This window comes from Anomalospiza imberbis, chromosome 17 (assembly GCF_031753505.1).
Source record: "Anomalospiza imberbis isolate Cuckoo-Finch-1a 21T00152 chromosome 17, ASM3175350v1, whole genome shotgun sequence".
NCBI lineage: Eukaryota > Metazoa > Chordata > Aves > Passeriformes > Viduidae > Anomalospiza > Anomalospiza imberbis.
Window position 1 is genome coordinate 9,395,557 of NC_089697.1, and position 22,157 is coordinate 9,417,713.

Below are 22,157 nucleotides of genomic sequence, written 5' to 3' on the forward strand. Positions count from 1 at the left end.
TAGTCCCTCTGTTTGCTGAGCTGAAGTCAGGAGCAGCAGCTGATGTTTGGATGCTGTTTGAGCCGCAGAGTGCAGGGACAGGAGCTCTCAGGGCCCTTCTGCAGAGCTGCAAATCCCAGTTCAAGGCCAGTGGGACCCCACAGTTTAGAGCCCAGCCAGGGTGCCTGTGCTGATAACCAGGCTGTGTGATAAAGGCACATCTGCCACTTCAAGCAAAAGCAGCCCGAGCCTTAAATTTGGATATTTATTTCTTAGGATCAATAAATGACAAAATAAAATACCATACAGTACAAAGGCTATATCAGGAATTAACCATTTCAGTACACTTTGATCAGTAAATACAGTATCAGTAATAGCATGTTACATTGAAAGTATTTCCCATTGCCATACAGGAGGATGCCACACCCTCTTCTTTCCCTTTGTCACAGAAAATATCACAAAGTAGACACTGACACACTTTTAACATTCATTTTTTCCCCACTGAGCAACAGGCCACAAAAAATAAAGCACATCAACATATTAATATTTCAGAATAAAATAAAAATAAAAAGGTGCACTTCAAAAATATTTGCCACAAATACAATATGTGCAGGACTAGCAGGTGGCACAGCTGGGGAAGGACTCTGGATCACAAAGCCAGGACACAGCATCATGAAATTTTGGATCAGCAACTTCTACTTTCGTACTAAGCAAATCCAGACTGAGAACAGGAAGAGTGGTTGAGCTGGGATGTGAAGAACCAGACAGAGCTCCAGCAGACACAGCTTTGGTTAAAGAGACACCAAAGAACACAGCCAGGAGGACACTGGACGGACACGGCTCCCACGCCCTGTGGGTGTTTGCTGTCCCTGCCCAAGGGCAGCAGCCATGCAGCTGCACAGGTGGTGGGTTCAAACCTGCAGCACGAGCTGTCTGCAGCAGCAGCACACCCAGGGGCTGCTCCACTGAACGCTGGGTGCTGGAAATGCAAAGATCCTGCTATTGACGTGTTCACAGCACGTGCCCTGCTAACCCTGCTCGCTGATTTTCCATTGAGTTTTCTCCTGAGAAGCTCGCTGAAGTGAGGTCTCATGCACCTTACAAAAAAAGAAGCTCAGCAGAGCATTCCAGCACTGATGGACTGGGCCTGTGGTGAGACGGTCCTGTCTGGGGGAAATTTCTGGATAGCAAAATTACTTTTTAAACCTGATTTCACACTCTGCTAAACTGATGGCTCTGGCAAGGACACTCTGAAGAGAAACAAAACCTCAAAATAATGTTTGAAGAGGTCAGTTGACAGTCTCTTTTCAGAATAGAATTTCTCAGAATCCATCTGGCAGCACTTCACATCTGCAGGTTCCACAGATTTTATTCTTTTTTTAGTCAAAACAAACAGTTCCAAACACAGGGAATTTGCATAGATAAGCAGAGACCCCAACACTCACCTCTGCTTCGGTGAAGAGTGCAGCCAAGGCAGGGACACGATGGATGGGAGTTTTTGTTCTGTCTAATGTCCTAAAGCCATTCACACCAGATTAAATTAAAAAACCTTGTTGGGTTAGCAGTTCAGTCATTGTTAAAAGGCATCTAAAGAACAATTTCTCTGGTAAATATGGGGCAGTTTGTACCTTTTTCTTCTTTACTGTATCAGCTTTCCTTTACAAGGCCAGGTTGGACAGGGCTTGGAGCAACCTAGTCTAGGAAAAAGTGTCCCTGCCCATGGCAGGGGTTTGGAACTGGGTGGTCTTTAAGGTCCCTTCCAACCCAAACTGTCCACTGATTCTCTGGAAATCATGAAACCATGGGGGTTTGCAGTCAGTTATCCTCACCTCATTGTGCTCAAGGGAGCCACACCTCTAAGGTGAATATAGCAAAATTAGGTGAGGGGGGAAGAGAGGACGAAACCAGTTGTAACTTACACTGCTCAGCTCAAGGTTGTCAGATTTGGCCAGTGGAAGAGGTAGCTTTGAGCTGCAATCTCAAATTAAGGCCATGGACCCAGGTCTGCTTTCCTGTTAAAAGAGCTGTAGAAGTCAGCAAACCACTTGGGTAAATCCCCCAAATCCCCCCAGCTCTTCAGCACCAGAGTGGCCCAACAAACACTGTGGAAAGAGTTTATGATAAGTTCACTTTTACTCCAGCTTTTTCCCACTGTCATGTCAAACCAAAAATAAACCTGCCAGTTTCTCCGAGCTGTGATCAAATATTCTGTAAGCTGCCAGTGTATCTCAGTAGTGAAAATCTAAACCAAGCATCTTATGTGAAAGAGCAATTTTTGTACAGTGTTTTTGAAGATAATCAAGCACATTTCAGCAGGTTGGTGTTGAACAAGTGTAGTAATAATGTTTAATATTTCAAAAGCAAATAAGACATGCAGGGTGTTAAATTGTAATAAAAGTCAAAGCATCGCAGTTACAGCTTCCCTGGGAGGTCTCAGAAAGCTCCTCCCAGCTGCTGAATGTATTTGGAGGTGCAGTAAAAAATTTTGGGTCATCCAGAAACATTTGAATTGTTTTGCCTGGAAGGTCAATGTTAAATGTGTGACATCAAGACTCTTCTTTCTCCCAAGGCAGATATTTCCCCTCTCCTGTTCATGGTACCTGGATTTTGCCACTAGGCAGGATGAGGAGGTCTTCTTCTTCCAACCTGCCCAAGCCATTTCACACACCATACACACAAAATACTTGCTGGTTTCTCACATATTTCTGAAGAGATCAGTCTCCCTTATTCCTCTTTTTTTCAATTTATTTATTTGTGTGCCAGTCCCTGTTTTCTTTGTCAAAGAGGAGTCAAAAGTCCAGGAGCAACAAAAGTGCTTGGTCAAATATAATCTCTGCTCACTGCTTGGTACAACCAGGGCAAGACATCACAAGAAGGCATGACAGAACAGAGCTTACAGTTTGGCTGAATCAGAAGGAACTGAAGCCCCACTGACTTTTATTTTGAGCCCTTTCTTTTGCAGGGTTTTTGTACTAGGCATTAAAATCACCTCCCATCCCTGACAGGTGTGGCTTATGGGCTGCCGTGGTGGCCAGCTGGGTACAGGTTCTAAATGCTCCAAAAGTAGTCACTCATCACCAACAACTCACAGCAAATGTCCCCAAATTGGTGTTTTCTCTTTGTGCTGAGCCCAACAGGACCTAAACCACAAGTCCAGCGAGTTGGAGTCGATGATTCTTGTGAGTCCCTTCCAACTTGACCTGTTCTGTGATTCTGTGATGCAACACTTGTAGCAGGAAATGTCACCAGTGGTTCTGGTCTCCATCACTGTGTGACCCTCACTTGGGCCAGCCCACACCTCCAGCACTGTGGCTTCAGTTAGGGACCACAGGTGCTCATTAGCTGAAGGGTGACATGGGATGGGCAAAGCCCAGAAAGCCAAACTGAGCTGACTCTTCTGCTTTGTCACCTTTCAGAGGCAAGTCCTGCTCTCCTGATGACATGTGGTGTGAAAGGGGACACCAGGTCACCACCAGCACAGGGTGATTGGTCAGTTCCAGGTTCGTGCAGGTCACCATCTGGGGAAAAAGCCCTTTAGCGCGTCCCAGAGCCCTGTCACTTCAGTACTAAAGACTCTGGAGCAATTTGTTGTATCATATAAGGGGCTGTTAGAGGTGGAACCATATGGGGAAAAAGCTCATGCTACCTCTCCTTACCAGCTGGGAAATTTCAAACAGAATTTTCAGATCTTGTTTCTGTTCCTCTGGCTTGTTAAAACAAAGTGGGTTTAGAGTGAAGACTCCCCAGTTTAGACTTCCTTATGCTCTGCATTTGAACTATCTGGATATTGGGGGTGCAGATAGGTGTGCCAACAGTTATGGTAGCAAAAAGTAATACAAGAAAAGGTAGAGCAAGAGGACCTGCTGCCTACAACTGCTATATATGAGATGTCAGCCTTGTGGAAATGGCAAGGAAACAAGTAAAACTGGAATAAGAATGGGAAAAATCTGAAAGTCCCACAGAACTGGGGCAGATTGCTCTTATCTCAGCAGCCTGGAGCCCTCAAGAGCTCAGAGTTTTCTCATCTCTTAATGCAGGCCAGCAAACTGTTCTCCCTGGTAAAAAAATAGGATTTGGCTGTATGGCAAAAGGAAGATTTTCCATTTCTGTTCATTTTCAGCGCTCCATCTGGGCACAGCCTCTGCATTCTTGACTTTGCCAGAGACTCTGCTGCTATCGGTGCAGTGGTACCAAAGCCAGGCACTGTGGATGCCCTAAAGCCAAAGGTGACCCCACTCCCCAGGCCACAGCCACCCCAGCCTAGGTAAGGCATCATCTGTTCTTATTTAATTTCAAGGAGCTAGAGAGGCTCTCTTGAGCACCTCGGTCGTATTCCTCACAATGGAGATATATTTCTAAAATAACCACCTGGCTCCCTGAGTTTTCACTCCTCGTTCATCGAACATCCCACAGATGAGCATATCCATTCTCCAAGAACATCCCTTTCTGCTCAAAGCTTCTTTCTGCTCATCAAACTCTCTGCTCGGTGCCACCAGGAGACGTGATCTCAAACCCTTGGATGTGGACACGGCATCTCTGCACTGAGAAAAGGATGAAATGCAGAACAGTTTTGCCTAAGTTGAACACATTTTGGCTTCCCAGTTAACACCACATCTGGATTTATGCCAGACTGAAGTTACAATACATGTAGACATTACTCACAAGAGGCAAGGCCAATGCTTGAAAATAACCTCAAAGTTACTGGCAGAACAAAGCCTATTTTTTCCAACAAAAATGACTTTGCTAAACACATTTGTGTTACGTGAATTTGGAGACCATGCATGAAAGTCACAGAGGCCTCTCTCAAGTTTTGACTCCACAATGAATTGCATTCCTCCTCCTCCTCCTTTGGCTTCAGTACGTAGTTTCCCTTGTGACCTGGCTGGAAAATGTGTGGTTGCTGGAGATGCTGTTGGATTTCCTGGTGAAGGCCAGTCGTTTCTTCTTCTTCCTCCATGGCAGGCACAGGATGGTGAGTGTGGAGAGGAAGATCTGGCGGAAGTTTGCCGACACCAGGTTGTAAAGGATGGGGTTGATTGCTGAGCTGACGTAGAATAGGACATTTGTCAGCATGTAGAAGTAGTGGTAGAAGTTGTAAAGGAAACTGTAAGAACAGATGAAAGGAAAAAATCTGAGTGTGAAGAACTCAAAGTCACAAGGGTGAGAAAAACAGGAGCTGCTTTCCAGCTAACCTTTCTAGGCTGCAAACAGAGCTTACCAGAGGTGCCTGAGCCACCACAACCCATCTGTATCTCCAACTGAAACTGGCCAAACATGCATCAGATGCCTCTGTGAAGATATTCCCCACTCACCAGCAGTTAGTGACTTATTTAGGCTCTGGATCCAGACAAGATATTTACCTCATGCATTCTTTCTTTTTGGAAGTAGTCATTCTGGAAACTGAGAGGCCAGATGGAAATTCACTTCTGTGTCATACATACACATTAGCTTGACTTTTTTGGCTGCAGTTCTGGTCTACAGAGGTTGCAGAAAAGCCAGACTCCAGCAACAGATGCAGCTGTCTCCTCCCTCTGGCAGTGAGAGCAGCATCAGCTCATTCAATGGGTCTCTGGGTTGGGATTTGTCCATAATGTGGGACAGCATTTCCTGTTCTGGGGGCAAGCTGATGACAGCATGCTTCCAAAAGACATCCTAACCACCACAATTTAATGTTTTTTACTAGAACTGGTTGAAAATGTTTTATTATCTTTTATGCTTTTGTATATATCTTTCCTTGGGCCAACTGAGAACAACAGCCCTCAGCTGGTAAAGCATTTATAAACACCACGGGTCTCATTTTCAGGAAGATGTTCCTCAGAATCATTTATCTTGGTGAAAATTGCGGACCTTTTTTCTAGTCTGAGCAGTGTCTAACAAAAGATAAATAGAGGAGTGCTGGACTACGTTGTCCATCCCTCCACACCCCCTCAGCAATGCCAAGGACTGCATGGCCCATCCAGTTCTTACAAGCAGAGTTTCTCTGTGTAGTTGTGAAGAATTAATATCGGAAAAAATTCTCTTCTTCAGGGGCAAGGCACATGTGTTTATAAATGAACATGCCAAGCTGCTGCAAACTCGTGGTTAGCCACTGGACTGATAGTTCACTATCGTTCTGAAAATTCAGTGTTTTCCTGAAATCACTCATGGTTTAAAAAAAAGAAAAAAGTATTATGTGAACGGAGCCACAATGCATAAATACCCACTAACTGCAGACAGATTTCTCTACCCTCTTGCTCAAAGCAAATGCAGTCATTACATAATTGAACAGTGCCTTAAGTGCCTTTCATATAGGAAAGCAAAGGAGAAACAAGAGTTTGTCCCAGTGTGTGCCTAGAGCTCTGTTTTCATGACTGAAGATAGATTTTGGATTTTACTGTGGCTGGATCCACAGTCCCATTCAGTAGACTGCTATATCCTAATTTATTACGTTTTGTGTTTGGAGTTCATAGAATTTTAGTTTTTTATTGTTCTGCTTTTTGGTATTGCAGATTTTTCTTTCCTTTCCCTTGAAAGAAACAGGCCTGGTATCAGGGAGAACAGGGATGTAACACCATGGGAGGAGACACAAGAGAGCATCCCTTGGCATCTCAGGCTTCCTCAGTGTGTGTCCCCAGACAGCATCAGCTCTTAATGACATATTTAAAAATAATAATTAGTTTGCTGGCTGCTGTGCTGAAGAGCCTGGCCTGGTGCCTCAGAAAGGAGCAGGGGGTGCCTTTGCACATCTGTGAGCAGTGCACATGTGTCCATGCAATTAGCCCAGAACTCTCTGACAATCTGGGCATTTCCTAATCAGCAGCAACTGCTGGCATTTCATTTCGATCCACTCCTGCAAAACCCAGTAAATAACCTGGCCCAGGCTCAGTAAGGAGCACAGCTATTCCCCCACCTGTGTCATCTCCCCTGTCAGAGAGGAAATGTGGCCTCGTGGAGCTAAACTCTGTGCTGACAGGAGCTGCTGCATCTTAGGGCTGGGGATCAGTATCTCTGAAATCCACTCTGGATGTACCAACCCCCCTGTCCAAAGGCCATTTCATCAAGGGCTGCCAGACTGAAGTCTGTGGTTGCAGCCCTCAGGAGGAGGAGGAGGAGGGGCGGATGATGCCTTTTGGTTCAAAATAATGCTTCCTGAGGGATTTGGGTAAAAAAAAACCTCTTAATTTGCCTGGCAAATGCTGAGACATTCAAAAGAAAAATCCAACCAAAACAGCGATTAGGTTTTGAGACTTGAACCCCTCGGTTGGAGAACACCTTTGTCCCCAGATCCCCACCTCCACCTCCACACCTATGGGTGCCCTGGCATCCCCAGCCCCAGCCTGAGCCCCCAGCCTGTCCTGGCACGCCGGGACCGTGTCCCCACGTTGTCACTCACTCTGTCCAGTGGCTGGAGGGGACATAGCAGAACATGAGGCGCCGTATGTGGTAAGGGAGCCAGCAGACCACGAAGGCAATCACCACAGCACCTGCAAGGCAGGAAAAAAAGCCTTAACTTTGTGAGCAATTCTCCATCAGGCTGAAAAAGGGACCTGTCTGCTTGGCTTTAATTGCTGTAACTGTTTTCCTGCAGCCCCACTTGTTCTTGTAGTGCTGTAGTGCAAAGAACTAATAACCCTGAGGGACAACCAGCCTGCAAATGTCTGTAAAAACAAGCAAAACAGAAGTAATAGAGAGCAGCACTAAGCACTGGGGCAAGGGCATGAGGAGGAGCAGAAGGTACAGATGAAGGACTGGCCATGCCTAGTGCAGACATGGGCTCAAAGAGAATTCTGCATCTGTGTTTCACGCCCTTGTGGCACGGGGTATTTTGTCCATGGCATTCACAGCTGGTGTATGGTTTTCATCCAGGTAGACAGGGAGCCAGGGCCACTCTAATTCCATTAGTTTGTTACATGGAGCCACTGGCCATGGGCCCCACAGTGCTGAGCATCGTTAAATTGCTCTTTCTAGTGGCAGGGCTCATCCTTTTGTTCTACATTTGTGCCATACCTGAGATTACAACGTGTTTGGGTCTGGACTTTGTCATAATTAAAATGATCAATTAAAGGGTAAGCAGAGAAAGGCACTATTGCTTTTTTCCTTTCCAGATTCTGAGGGATGTCAGACAACAGAAAATATAATACAACAACTCTGAGGCATAAAAGTTCTGTTGATAGAGTGCATTTATCAGTCTGGATTAAAAAGACCTATCAGGCAATCAAGAGAAAGTTTTGTTTCCTTTTGTAATATACGTTTCAACTTCTCTGTGGAACAGCAGTATTCTAGCAGAATCCTAGCAGGAAATAAAGAAATCTCAGTTAAAACATAACACAATAAAAGGCAAGAAGAAAATAAAGACTAAATAAAATAATTAAGTTAATTTTTGGTCCCAAATTTGCTCTACAGACAAAAAGGGACGCATCACTCTTGTCCTTTATGTGACCTGTAAGGGGGCTGGGAAGCAGCAAAGCTCTGCTCCGGAGTGAGGTACCTCAAGTACAATGTGGATTTGGAATGTGGAGCCAAAGGCTGGGGGTTTTTCTGCCTTGGGGTTGAAAATATTTATGTGGATATGTCCCAAACCCATCCCTGTGGGATGCTGCCATGTTGTAGCTCAAGGAGATGTGCTCCCTTGGATAATGCAGTCCAGGAGGACTAAGTCTAGCTGTGGCTGCATCTGCCCATCACTGCTGCTTAGCTAAGAGGCACAGGAGAGCAGAAATTAAATAATCCCTGGTGTCCAGCTCCCTACTCACACCCTGCTCCAACTCCATGAACTCCCCCTCTCATTAAACACACAGCTAACAGTGGAGAAGGTTCTATTCCACGATGCATGACAGCATCTTCCAGGAGCGCTGCAAAAGCCATTTATCCAATAAAGATTTAAGCAGCTGAAGGGACATAATTTGGAAAGAAGGCTAGAGGGTCTGTTTTTATTCTCTTGTCCAAGTGAATTCATTTTTTCAAACTGTTTTTTGGCTGCTCTCTGGCCACAGTGATCACAGATGTAACTCATCACCAGACAGCCTGCAGCCCTTCAGATGCCATCAAGTGAATGAATTTGACCTGTGTCTGATCCTTCCCTGAAGAGCTTTGATGGGACTTTGGCAGGAGAGCCCCTGCACGACGTGTGGCACAGGAGAGGTGGGCACAGCCCCGGGAGCTCGGTGGGAGTGTGGCTGCCTGCCTTGCTCCTTCACATTTCTGAGCACCTGCTTTTGGCCACCTCCAGAAATCCATTTCTCTGTCGGATGGGCCTCTGGGATGGAGCAGTCCCCCTATGATTCTCCAGGAGATCCCTCCCAGGGGCTGCAGGAGAAGCAAAACTCTCCAGCCTCTCCTCCTGCATCCATCAGCCTCAGGCCAACGGGAACGAGCCAACATCACAGCTCCAGCCCATCTGCTCTCCCAGCGCCTGCACAGGATTAGCTGCATTTTCAGGCTGCAAAAGCAGCTTCCCAAATGGCTCCAAACACAGGTTCATTCAGGCACATCATAATTCTTGCAGAAACCTCCACACGCTGGCACTTCTCAGCTGCTCACCCCTGTGTGCAGCTCTTTAGGAACGGCAGGATCCGGATTCTTTCGACAGCCAATTATAAGAATCTCACACATCTGCTTGCTACATTTACCAACACGTTAAATGAAAGTGGTTTTCTCCTGGAAAATGATCTCTGCTTCTGCTGCTCAGGCACTGCTGTGCCAAATAATATGGATCTATAGTAACAAAAACACATATTGAGGGAAGTATCTGCTTAACATCAACAATTAAGTAATCTGTGATAATTCTGTAATATCCCATGCAATCACTCTGCAATTAAATCTCTATTAAACATGTGAAGTGCACTGGAGACACTTATGGTCTGATTTGGAAGTCCCAGCTGGGTGACACACTGTGCAGTTCTGTGCTGCACCGATTAGGAGATCCCGACCTGAATTTGTCACCCTTAATCCGTATGTTTTCATTTCAGCATACAAGGGATCAAGCAGATTTAGGATGGCAATCCTGCCCTCCTGAGTCCTTTCCCCTGGGAGGAATATGAAACACAAGACTGTGTTAACTTTCACCTAATACAGAATGAAAATTCCCTTTTCTCCCAGATACCTGGTTCCTTTTCCTGCTGTTTTGCTCTGCCTGTCAAAATGGTGGAGCTGTAAAAGAAATCCTGGGCAAACTGTCTGCCAAAATGATTTTTGTTGTTGTTATGAGCTGCTAGGATGTGTTCTTCATCATCAAAAGCTTGACACATGGGTTCCTTTGGTGAAGTAATAAGGAGCAGGTCACCCTGCTGAAGCTGAGCACTGCAGGGGAAGGGTTTGACTCAATATGTGATGGGATCACTGTCCAGGATGGTTTGTGAGGTTGGAGATTTCCTGCCTTTATTTTTTGAACTAAAAATAAACCAGACACATCCCTCACTTCTAATTAATTCAATAAGGTTCTAATAGGAGCAGTGCTGCTCTGTGAGCTTCTGATATTTCCCATAATTGAGCAAATGAGGTGCCAAACCTCCTCAAGGCTGGGGAGTGGATGTGGGACCCCAGCAAGGTGACCCCAGTGTGCCAGGGGTGGCAGGGAATGATCCTTCCACCAATGTATGCCCTCATTTCCCTTCTAAATCAAACTCACAATTTAAATGTGTATTAAACCATGAATTATTACATCCTGTGTCTTTCTATTTTGTCTTATAATGGCCTTTTCTCTGCCTGTTTGAACTGCATGCCAAGGAAGAAGGGGAGAGGAAGGAGGAGTGGCAGAGGACGAGCCCTGGTTTGTTTTTCCTTCAGGAAGTCCTGCAGAGAGAAACATCAATTCTGACTGACATCTTTTTCATTGTGAGGAGATTTAAACTGTGCCAATCTCTACTCTCAGACTAAACTGGACATGGCAGCAATCCTGGAAGTTAAGTTCTATTAAATCACACTGGGTATTTTATTTTGCCTTGTGTGTATCCTGGGCTGAGGCTGGGCAGTTTCCCAGCTCCGCTGGGTTAGCATGTGCTCGGGGCAGGGCACCATGGTGGGAAGCCCATGGTTTGGCTGGTTTGGCAGAGCTCAGGAGTGATGCTCATGAGGGTTTGCAGCCCTCATGTCTTGGTGGGGCCATGTGAGGTTGGGAGTGACTCAGAGCCCCGGGACAGCGATGGCTGAGGAGCCACAGCCGCTGACTCACCCGGGAGCTGCTGCGGCACAAAGCTCGGCTGGGCTGGTGTTCTCCTCCTCCTCCTCCCCACTTCATCTCCTCCAGCTCCTCTGGGATGCTGAGTCACAGCCCTGCAGCCCCGGGGTGGCCCTCGGTGAGGGTATCCCTGTGTCCTGTCCTCCTTTCTCTAGGAGAGGCAGAAAAGGGATGCTGCTCCTTCCGACAACCACCCCTGCTGCTGCTAAGGCCTCCAGAGAGGCTCAGATCCATCTTCCCTTGATAGTTTTGTCCAGACTATTTCAGCCAATTTATTTCTTTTTCTCTGCATTTGAAGAGGAGCTGAGCCACATACAGATGTGGAACAGCACACAGGTGGAATTCCTGAGCAAAGGCAGGAGCTGTTTGGGGAGGCATTGGCCCCCCTGAACAACAGCCCTCAGCCTTTTCTGTGTTTCAGACTCATCCCCAACGCTGCCCAAGGGGTGTACGCCCACCAGCTGGCACTAATGAGGTGTACAAAAGTTATCAGGCCTGCGTCAGGCTGGTTTTTGGAGAAACAATCCTTGTATATCCCAGCCTCCTGGGTTTTATATACTTATTTAGTTGATGCCATTACAAGAGAACCTCTCCCAAAGTGCTGTTTGATGTGAGAGGTGGTGAAAGCTGGGCCAATGCAGGCACAGCTGGCGCTGCCTCGTTAAACCTCGAGGTGCTGTTTATATTAACATGATGTTCTACCTGACAGGCTGTTGGCAATATTTATATCAGCAGGCCCCCAAGTAGGGATTGCAGGAGCCCAGTAAAATTAAAACTACTTATGCTGGTATTTGGGTCATAAGGCTGTGGAATAAAGGATTTCCATAAAAGTCAGTAACAATCAGCAGGGTTTGGGGACCACCAGCATGAACCAGGAGTACTCAGGAGAGCAAAGAAGAAACTGTGAGTAACAGTGAGCTTGAGAAGTCCTCAGCTCCTTTAAACACCACTGAAAACACTCAACATTTGCTGGATGCAATCTCCTAATTCTCCTGAACGTATGATTGAAAAAAACCCTAAGTTCTTCCTTATTAGTGAAAGTGAGACAGCACAGTGAATGGAAAAACTTTTTGGCATTCAAAATCAACATATTTCACTCAGACTATATTCTCCAGTCCTGACTTAATGGCTTCAGATGACAGATTTGAAAATAGATGTGAATTCCTGCCCCAGTTCACGCCAGTGGTTAAATCATCCCCTGGCACCAGTTCTATCCATAAGGAGCAAGGCAGAAAATACAGATTAAAGCTGGCCCAAAAACAGGCACTAGCAAGCAGCACATCACTGCTGTCCCACTGCATACTGGGGTCTCTTTCCAGGTTTCCTTCTAAGGTAATTATTCTTTTGGAAATTAGAGAAGGTGTTGCTTGATTCCATTTAAACTTCATTCATGCCATTTCCCCATGGGATGTCTGGATGTTTGGACGAGAAGGAAGAAGAAAGGAAGAGAATTTCCCCTTTGAAAGGTAGAGAAGGGATCCTGTTTTATCCTCACCAGGTTCAAGTCTCTTTCTATTTGGTGAGATCAGGTGTAACCTGAACTGGCTTCCTCTGCAGCCCTTTCTTCTTTCCCCTCCAGTTTTGAGTTTCACGTATCCTTTGTTCCTCCCAGAACATTTTCTGCTCATCAAAGGGAACCTGGAGCTGTATTCACTGCATGCTTCTACAGTGACTAAAGCCCTGGCCAGACTTCATGTTTAGAATCACATAAGTTAACTTTTTAAACACTCACAGTGTCACAGCTTAATACCTGGAAAACCTGCTTCCAGAGCATGGCCAAAGCTGGAGTTTCCTGCAGAGATGCAGCCACAAGAACCTGCAATTCCTGCAGCAATGGTGTGCCAGGCCGAGCTGTGGTGCCAGCAAAAGGACACATCTTTGGAGAGGGGAAAAAAGAGAACTCCTGCCCCAAGAGGTGCAGCCAGCCCTGGTTTTTGCTCCTTGGAGGGTGTTCAGAGAGCACTCTGATGCTGCTTGTTTTATCTCACTTGGCAGGCTGCAAAGTAAACCTACAACTACAAACATCTCTGGAAATATATACAGCTGTTAAATAGGTAATTTATCCTCCCAAATTTCAGTGTGACACTTCAGCTGTTAAAATCAGCTTGCACTCAAGCTTAATGCCACAGGGGTTTTGCTGAACTCCACTTGGAGTTGCTCAGACTTTTTATTAGAGATACAAAGTGCCATGAATTTTGTTCCTTTCTTGAAAAGAAATGATTCATGAACAAATAAATCTGCTTTCCTTAGAATATAGGAATTATGAAATACAACTGTTTAAGGAGTTTAAGACTGGTGCTCTTTTGTGTATTGTGGCTGCAAAGTATGAGCTATTCCTGCCTGTAGGCTGGTTAAACTAAATCTCATGGCAATATTCTTCTCCTGAAATGAGTAACTCAGACTTGGAGCATTGGTAAGGAGAAACAAATGGACTCTTCAAAGTATTTGTTCAGAAAACGAATTATTAATGCTCAAATTAATTAAATACATGGATACATCATTAATTCTTGGCCTTTGTCTTACATAACTTGACGTAATGCAGAGGCCCCAAAATCATAATTTAAAAATTCACAGACATTCAGTAAAAGATGCATCTTGACTTCATCTGCTAAGAGGCATTTTACTGAAGCATCACCCAGACAGCTATGGGAGACTGAAGGATATTCTTTTAATTGGTTAAACCTTTAAGTGCTTTGTAATTGCTTTCACTAAGCAGCTTCAGTAACAGAGCATACGCTACCTGGAACTGATTACATTTTAATAGGCTTAGCCAACGTCCCCTTGCAAAGCCTCCTCTTGATGTCCATCAATTTGTCTCAATGTCGTTATCAGAGCTCAGCTGTGCCATTCAGCAACTCCTGCCTTCCTTCCATCCACATGGGAGCTGATCTGACAGGCAGCCAGGAGCTGCTGAGGGCTGCCTGGAGAAGGGCTGCAGGCACGTGTATTGGTGGAGGTATCAGTCCATACCACAAAACTGCCCCTTTTCCAGAAGACATTTTGGCTGAACAGAGCTTTTATCCCGAGCCAAGCTCAAATACACCCTAATTTTTGAGCAGCAGAGAGAATTGGGGTTGTTCAGCCTGGAGAAGTCTCCAGGAAGAACTTGCTGCAGCCTTCCAGTGCCTAAAGGAGCCCCAAGAAGGCTGGAGAGGGACTTGGGACAAGGGCCTGGAGTTACAGTACAAGGGGAATGGCTTTAAAGTGAAAGAAGGAAGGGTTAGACTGGATATTAAGAAGAAATTCTTTCCTGTGAGGGTGCTGAGGCCCTGGCACAGGTTGCTCCGAGAGGCTGTGGCTGCTCCATCCCTGGAAGTGTCCAAGGCCAGGCTGGATGGGGCTTGGAGCAACCTGGGATAGTGGAAGGTGTCCCTGCCCATGGCAGGGGGTGGAATGAGATGAGTTTTAAGGTCCCTTCCAACCCAAACCATTCCATGATTCTATGATTGTTCTGGTGTGTATGTGCATGTGAATACTTAAGGTTATTTAGAATTTTATCAAGTGATTGGCATATCAGGCTGTGCAATCAGAAAACTTCACACTTCTGTGAAGCATCACACAGCTTTGGGAGGCTCAGCATTCCAGGGCTCCAACATAGCCAAGAAAAAGCAACACAAATTGGAGGTGGTTTAAGGAAATGAATTGGATGGGTGAAGGAGAGTATGGAATCTCTTGGTGGAAGGTATTTTTAACAACAGAACTGGTTGCCCTGATATCCTCAGTAAAAAAGCTGTGAGTGCCTGGAGCCCTCTGAATTTGAATCCTCACACCTGGTGAACTCTGTCAGCAGAGAGGGAATTACAATCAGGAATCTCATGCTTACTGACTTAATGAGTTGGCTCCCAGGCAACAGGCCTGACACATTCCTTGATCCTGATCAGCCTCATTATTTTGTACATGACCACAGTCAGACAGAGCCAAGAAAATACACAAATGCTACCAAAAGGGAGGAAAACACTGTTGTGGATGTTTTGAATGAGGCTGTTAGCCTGGCCACTTTTAGCTCTTATTTCAATGTAAACAAATACTTACTCCCAGTACATTTGAAGCAAGGAAGTTTTTTACTGCTCTGATCTTATCCAACAGCTCTGCACACCATGAACCACAAAAAATTGTTTTCTACACACTGCTTTTACAAGTTCTGAAACATTTCACCCTTAGACCTAAATCAGCCTTCTCTGTACCTCAGGGCAAAGTTCACTTTTGAAAATGGAAAATACTTTTATCCCCATGAAGTTCTGATACTCAGCCAGCAGTTTTATAAGAGGGGACAAGTGTCATTTGTCTTTTCCTACCCTCTTCCACAAATGAGCTCAGACTCTGTTCATTATTTTGGCTGTCATGGATGCTAGGATAAGTCATGTGAATCCTTGTGTATTTTTTTGCTACTTTTCAGACAGCTCAGAGACTTGGGTTATTAAAATATAAGTCACAAGGAACAGGTGACAAAAGTAAGTGTGAATCAAGCACCTCCAGTAATCAAGTGTATCTGAAAAACTGAAATGCACAGGATTTCACTCCCATTTGCTACATAAAGAGAGCATTTCTGCATGGTGGAGTGAATCACAGACAAAAGTGAGGCAGGATTTTTGTATTTGCTGGATCTTCCTTAGCACAAAAATGCAACAAACAGCTGTCCTCTCATTGCCTTCCCAGCAGGGAGGGGAGCTCAGTCCTGCTGCTGGGGTGGCCCTGAGGAGATGCCTGGAATATCTGGGCATCCCTGCATGGGGGGGCCCCATGGTGCCACATCTGACCCACTTTTGAACCACCTCAGGCTCCAGACTGAAACCTTCACTTTTGCCAAACATTCTCAGCTTTTGCGGTACACAGCAAACACAAAAATTTGCCTGGAGAAGAAAAAGAGGAGGCAGAAGAAGATGAAAAAGAAAATTATGCTTATTGTTCAGAAAGTGAAGAGTTGTTTTTCAGTGCCTCAGAGATGTGGATCTGTGGGTGAGGGGTGCAGTTCCTCCAGTGCTGAGGAATGCCAGATGTAAATTTAGGTTTCTCTGCTATTATTAATGAAGAGCTCTTCTCTTCTTGGTGATCAAAGAGGATGCAATACTAAGAGGAGAGAGGGAGAGGTGTGTGAGGTGGTGTAGTACAAGTGACAAAAGGCAGCTTCTCACTTCATGGCAGCAGGCAGAAGTGTTAAAAACCAGAAAAAGATAGCAAGGAGCACAGTCCTTGTAGGCTCGGTGGGGAAGCAAGGCTCCCTCCTCACCCACCCCTGGATAACAGTTCATTGGGGTGCAGAGACAGTAAGCAAACACGGTCCAACAAGGTAATTGTGGGGAATTTAATGTCCCCTGTGTTTTTCTTTCCTTTTTCTCAGTAGGCGTTTCTCACTTGGAAGCTGGGATGCACACGTGGCTCACCAATGGCACAGGCAAGGAATGCTGCATGGGGTGCATTCCTTGTGAAAAACAGCCAGAAAAATGTCCTGGAGGCTCCTGGTGCTTTCTCCAGGGATTTCTCTCATTGGAAACCTGGTCTAAGCCAAGGCATTTCAAATACCAAGATGCCCCATCCCTGGAAGTGTCCAAGGCCAGGTTGGACGGGGCTTGGAGTACCCTGGGATAGTCAAAGGTGTCCCTGCCCTTGGCAGGGGTTTGGGACTAGGTGAACTTTAGGGTCCCAGCCAACCCAAACCCATCTAAAAACACCAGAACATCAGAAAGCTTTCTGCTAACAAATTCTCCCCATCTCATGTTTCAAACCACTATGGGCACACTTTGTTAGCTATTTTGGGTACTATTTTTGAGCAGCTTTTGCTTTATCCTCTCTAAGGTTAAGGTACCAGATTATTTGGTCTTTTCTGCAGCTTATTTAATCAAGACATCCACTATTCTGCAGTACAGCCCAATTCCTGAGTGCAGAATCTTTTATTTAAGCTCTGTCTAAACCAGAGCTCCACAGAAAAAGGGAAGTAATGAAACAACACAAGCAAGGTTTAAATTGCTGTCGTCAAAATCACTAAAATGTTGGGTTGGTTTTGCTTTTCCAGAGTGAGCAGGTCTGCTCGTTAGCTTTGCAAACCAACAAGCAAAGACACAAGGAGAGGGCGTTCTGGGTGAAAGTGTTTTCCAATTTCCACCTGTTACTCTTCAAGCTACGTTTATTTAGACACCTCCAGCCAGCTGCACGCTGAGGGAAGGCGATACTCACGCAGGACCCTCACGCCGTGCTTCAGGGCTTGCACTCTGCTGGGCTCCATGGACATGCTGAGCATGGTCTGCTGCCCACCAATGGTGCACACCTGGTTCTCCTGGGCCGCCTGCTTGAACATCACCAGCAGCTGGTTGGCGATGATGGTGTTGAGCACGGAAATGACGACCATGGGGAACACGAAGGAGATGAAGGTGTTGACCTGCAGGGGAGAGATGGGGCACAATCAGGGATAGGAGCAGCGGAGCAGGAGGCTAGGTTTTATTTCTCAAAGCAACAGAGGAACAGCCTGCAGTGGAAAGCTTTCCCTCCTCTTACTCAGCTGGTTTTGAAGGTTTGTTGTAGAGAGGGAGAACTCAAACGCTGCTGACGCAGGTTCATTCATGTCGGTCAATACCCAAAAAAGGCAAAATCATTCATATCTAATGACGTTCTTTTCCCCTTTTAAGTGCAGTTCATTGCCAGAAATGTCTCCACTAAAACACGCCATTGATCTTTTCATCTCACAACAAGCAGGATGCTGCTTAGCTGTCATCATGCATAGCATGACTTCTAAATAACAGTGTGTTATTGTCTTTTTCCTGCATTATGAGCACTCCTTGGGATCTTTTTAACTATCTTTTTTTGTCTTGTGTCCTTTCCTTGTAGATTTAATGACAGCGTTTTGTTACCTCATAACTACGTTAAATAAACCTTGTGCCTTAAAGGATTAAAATTGATCAGAATAAACAAGTGGAAATCGTAATGTTTTTAGTACAAGTTATTTGATTACTACAGTTTTGATAAAATTAAATGGAGGATCAAATTTAGCAGTGATTGAATCAAGTAGGAGTCACAGTTCATGTCAAATGCAGGAAAGCTTTTGGGCTGTTTAAAAACTCCAGTGGAACTGAGCTTGGCAAAGGGCAGCCCAGGGAAACAGAGGCACGTGTAGGGTTTGCCTGCACATCTGCAAGGCTGCCCTGGTGGGATGGGGAGATGCTCTGCTAGGCCCAAGAGCTCATCCTCTCTGCTGGATGGCACAGGAGGAGACTCAGCACATCACTCAGCTGAGTGTGGAACAAATCAAAAGCCCTTCAAGTTTTTAGAATTTCAAAATATTGACAGGAATTAAACCGTGCTGCAAATTGCTGTGAAAGCAATTGCATTAGAAGTGATAAAATGATGATAAGATGAAACTATGAAACTCAAGAGGGAATTTGCTCAGTGGGAGGGCTCCAGGGCAGGCTGACTTCTTCCCCAGACAGGGACTTATCTTTCACCTCAGTGATGTAGGACACACAACAACCCTGCACTCCAAACCAACCCCAGGTCCCTCTGCAGATTACAAAACCTCATCTACAGACAGGTGCTCCATCTGCTGGGATGGAGACATCCCCTCTCCACCCACCTCCCCACCCCTGCTGGACCATCACCACGGTGGACAAGGTTCTCTGTACACCCTGTGGCTGGTGCAGATTTGTGGGCTCTGTGCTCTGGAGGGATTCAGAAATGCTGGAGGTGAATGAGGATCACCCAACCACACCCCCAAGATGCTGCAGGGCATCTGTAAAAGAAATGAGCAGCACATAAGCACACGGGAGCAGAGGCACATCAGAAGCACTTCACTTTCTTTGTCCATAGATCTGAAGCAGAAAGTCCTCTCTTGGTGAAGATAGGCTCTGTGGTTGTTGTCCAGGTTTTCTTTGGCTCTGTGGTTGTTGTCCAGGTTTTCTTTGGATGGATCAAGTCTCCAGACAGTTTTGTGCTCCAGAGCTCAACGTGTTAAGCAGAAGCACCAGCTGGGTTTTGTCTGTCTCCCACGTGGTGAGAACTTCCTCTCCTGTTTATGCTGGTAATAATAACAGAGCTCCTCTGTGGGCTGAATGAATTCCTAGATACACCCCACCACTACAAGCTGCTAATGCCCTCTTTTATTAAGTATAGTGCAGTTTTCTACTCTTCTAAAAGATCTCACAGCCTCCTGCATATAAAGAAGAATTATCTTTTGGAGTTGCCTCCATGGGCTAAGACAGATCATTAAGCAGTAAGGACCAACTATTTAACCTTTGCCATGCAGCTGGGCTGAGCTGGAGCACATAAGGGTGAAATGATTGCTCAGATTTACCAAGTCAGACTAAGACATGAGCCCTGTAGCTTCTCACTCCAATCTCTGTGGCTTTAGCTGCAGAATGCCCTTCTTCATCCCCACTGCTGAACAATGTCTGCACATCAGCAAATGCACCACTTAACTCAGGAAATGTTTCACTCTGTCATCTGTGATTCAGGATTTATTGGTTTTCATTCTAAATTTTTCCCCTAGATGTGAATTACACTTGCTTGATATCATTTTGCAGAACTCTAAAAGTCTTCTCCAAGCTTTCTTAAAAGCCTTGATTCATTCCATAGTTGCATTGTGAGGTCTTTTAAAGAGCTTAAGAAATTGGCTAGAATAGCATTGACTTTCCCTTTTAGGAATTGTTATGGTAAAAGTGGGAATATTATATAGTTTCCATCAAAGGCTACATTTAAAGATTTATTTTCCTGCCTTGACTTGTAGGAAAACTCTCATACATTAAAAAAATCAATATTTTCCCCAGTAGCAAAATGTTTTAATTTGTTGAAGGAATTATGAATTATTTGCAAACACAAAGTCCCAAAGTACATAAGGGCTAGAAAAGCCAATTTTCCTAGACAAACCTTTTATATTCCCTGTTTTTCTGTCAAGCTGCTTGCTGGGAGCCCAGTACTCTGTGCACATCAGTGCAGCAACACCTCATTTTCAGGTGACTTTGCACACTGCTGGAGCTGGTGCCTCCAACAACTTCTCAAAGTCAGTGGAAAATTTCCCATTTGCTCAAGAGGAGCTGTTCTGGGATCCCAGGATTATATATTCGAAAGTTCAGGAGCAGAAAGACTTGTAGAGGTGTTTAATGGGATTTTTTACATTTTCTCCAACATCGTGGGCTAAAGTGGATACAGCTGTCAGTGAACACCCACGGGAGCCTTTGGAGCTTTATAAATCTTTACAGACTACTCTGGCCCCAGGAAGGAGGGTTTAGAGACTGTGCAGGCTCATTTTGAAGGTCTCAGATTTATGTTGGCTCACCATGGAAAGCACGGTCTGTGTGATGCTGGATTTACACTAATCCTGTGTTCAGGGTTATTTGGGTGCACAAGCACAGGGGTCTGCCCTCATCTCTGCTCTCACCAAACACGGTTCAGTCTGTTTCTCCTCTCCTTCAAAACTGATGTGTTTGCACCAAAGTGAACCCACCAGAGCCCAGCACCACAACGGGCAGAATGAGCTCAATGCAGGAGCCCAAAGCTGTGCATGGAAAAGCTCAGCCTTGGTTGACCTCTAGGCTAAAAAGCTCACACAAACACGACACCACAAGCCCCATGACAGTGTGCTAAATCCTCATTAAAAAAAAAAAAAAAAATCCAATATTGCAGCATTTGCCAGTGGCAGGACAGAATGGAACACCAGCCCAGTTCCATGCTGCTCTCACTGCTGGAATCAGTGCAACCCCAAATGCTGCTCAAGCACCAGGCCGGCAGCATCTGTGGGATGGGATTAGTCCTCAGGACCAGATCATGTTTTGTCTGGTACAGAACAGCAACCTTGCCTCCCAGCACTGCCTGAGCAGAGACAGCCAGAGACCCAAGTCACTCTTCTCTGGCTGTGCTGAGCAGGACAATCACAACACAGGTGTCACCTGAGGGTGAGCTCCCAGCAGAAACCTCTGCTGAGACCCCGAACCCCCACAGGCCCCTGAGGTATCTGTTCACCAGATGGATGCCAGGATGAGGCAGAGACACCTCTGTGACCCACCCAATCCTCAGAGGTACCACACCTTCATTGTCCCCAGGGTGGTGACAATGACCTCCCCTGCTCCATCAAGGCCAGCAGGCCTTGGGGTCCTGCCCTGCCCCAGCACTGAGCCTTCCTGGCTCTCTGATGATAACATTCATCCCACCTTTCTCTTAGCTATCCACTGCCAAAGATGATTTCAATATGAAATAGGAATTATTAAAATTATGCAGGGTCTTGCAGGACACAGGAGATGGAGCAAAGCTGAGGACAGGGCCTCATATGCTCGTGAGAAGATAAATGGAAATTTGTGGGATTTAAATCAAACTTCTAGAAGGGAAAATAATGCAGTTATCAGCCTCACAGTTAGCTCAATAAAAATCAAACTTTGTGTGAGACAGAGAATTCAGCCTTGTGAATTTGGCTTCTTCCTTCCAAACAAAAGTGTGGGAGAGACACGGGGGAAGGAACAGCAAAACCAAGGGACACGAAAGCAGAACCCAGTTCTTAAGTTTGTGACTCTTCCTAAATCTTTTGCATGGAAAACTGCTCCCCTGGCTCTGCTGAGCTTCCTGCTGACGTGGCTCACTTTTGCCAAGTCGTCCCTCAAATTATTTGACTGTGTGGTTTCCCTGGGTTACCACCGCAAGCAGCCATCAATTCCCTCGCAGCTGTGATGGAGAAGATGAGCACAGAACTCCACAAGGAACTCCCCAGAGGGCTTCAACAAAGTCCTGTAAATCAGAGGGTTTGTAAAGACTTATTCTTTTGTGCTCCAAGGTGACTGTTGGAGGAACACAGATTCGAAAGTCACCTTGGAAAAAGATGGGGTTTGGATCCCTACTAGAAGCCAAGACTTTTTTTTAGATATATCTGGAGGCAAGGAGGGTAAAATTTATGAGAATTACACTTGTTTGTGGGTCGCCTTTGCTCCCAGAAAAACCTGAGCCACCTGCAGCTGACTGTTCTCATGGTCTATCAGTACACAATTTTGGACAGGCACAGAAAAAATGAGTGACGTCTTGGAGAACTCATGGTTAAAAGTAAAAACGTTAGGCT

General features: G+C 45.6%; 1 protein-coding gene across 1 annotated transcript in view; it reads right to left on the minus strand.

The window, feature by feature from the left end:
- Positions 1–230: 230 nt before the first annotated feature.
- The window catches only part of NTSR1 (neurotensin receptor 1), a 56,149-nt gene continuing 34,222 nt past the window's right edge, over positions 231–22,157 (minus strand). Inside the window, exons 2-4 of the mRNA XM_068207931.1 lie at positions 17,306–17,507; positions 7,352–7,442; positions 231–5,083 (exon numbers count right to left, since the gene is read on the minus strand). Of these exons, the coding sequence (XP_068064032.1) occupies positions 4,834–5,083; positions 7,352–7,442; positions 17,306–17,507 (543 nt within the window). The 3' untranslated portion in view covers positions 231–4,833. The remainder of the gene's footprint in view (positions 5,084–7,351; positions 7,443–17,305; positions 17,508–22,157) is intronic.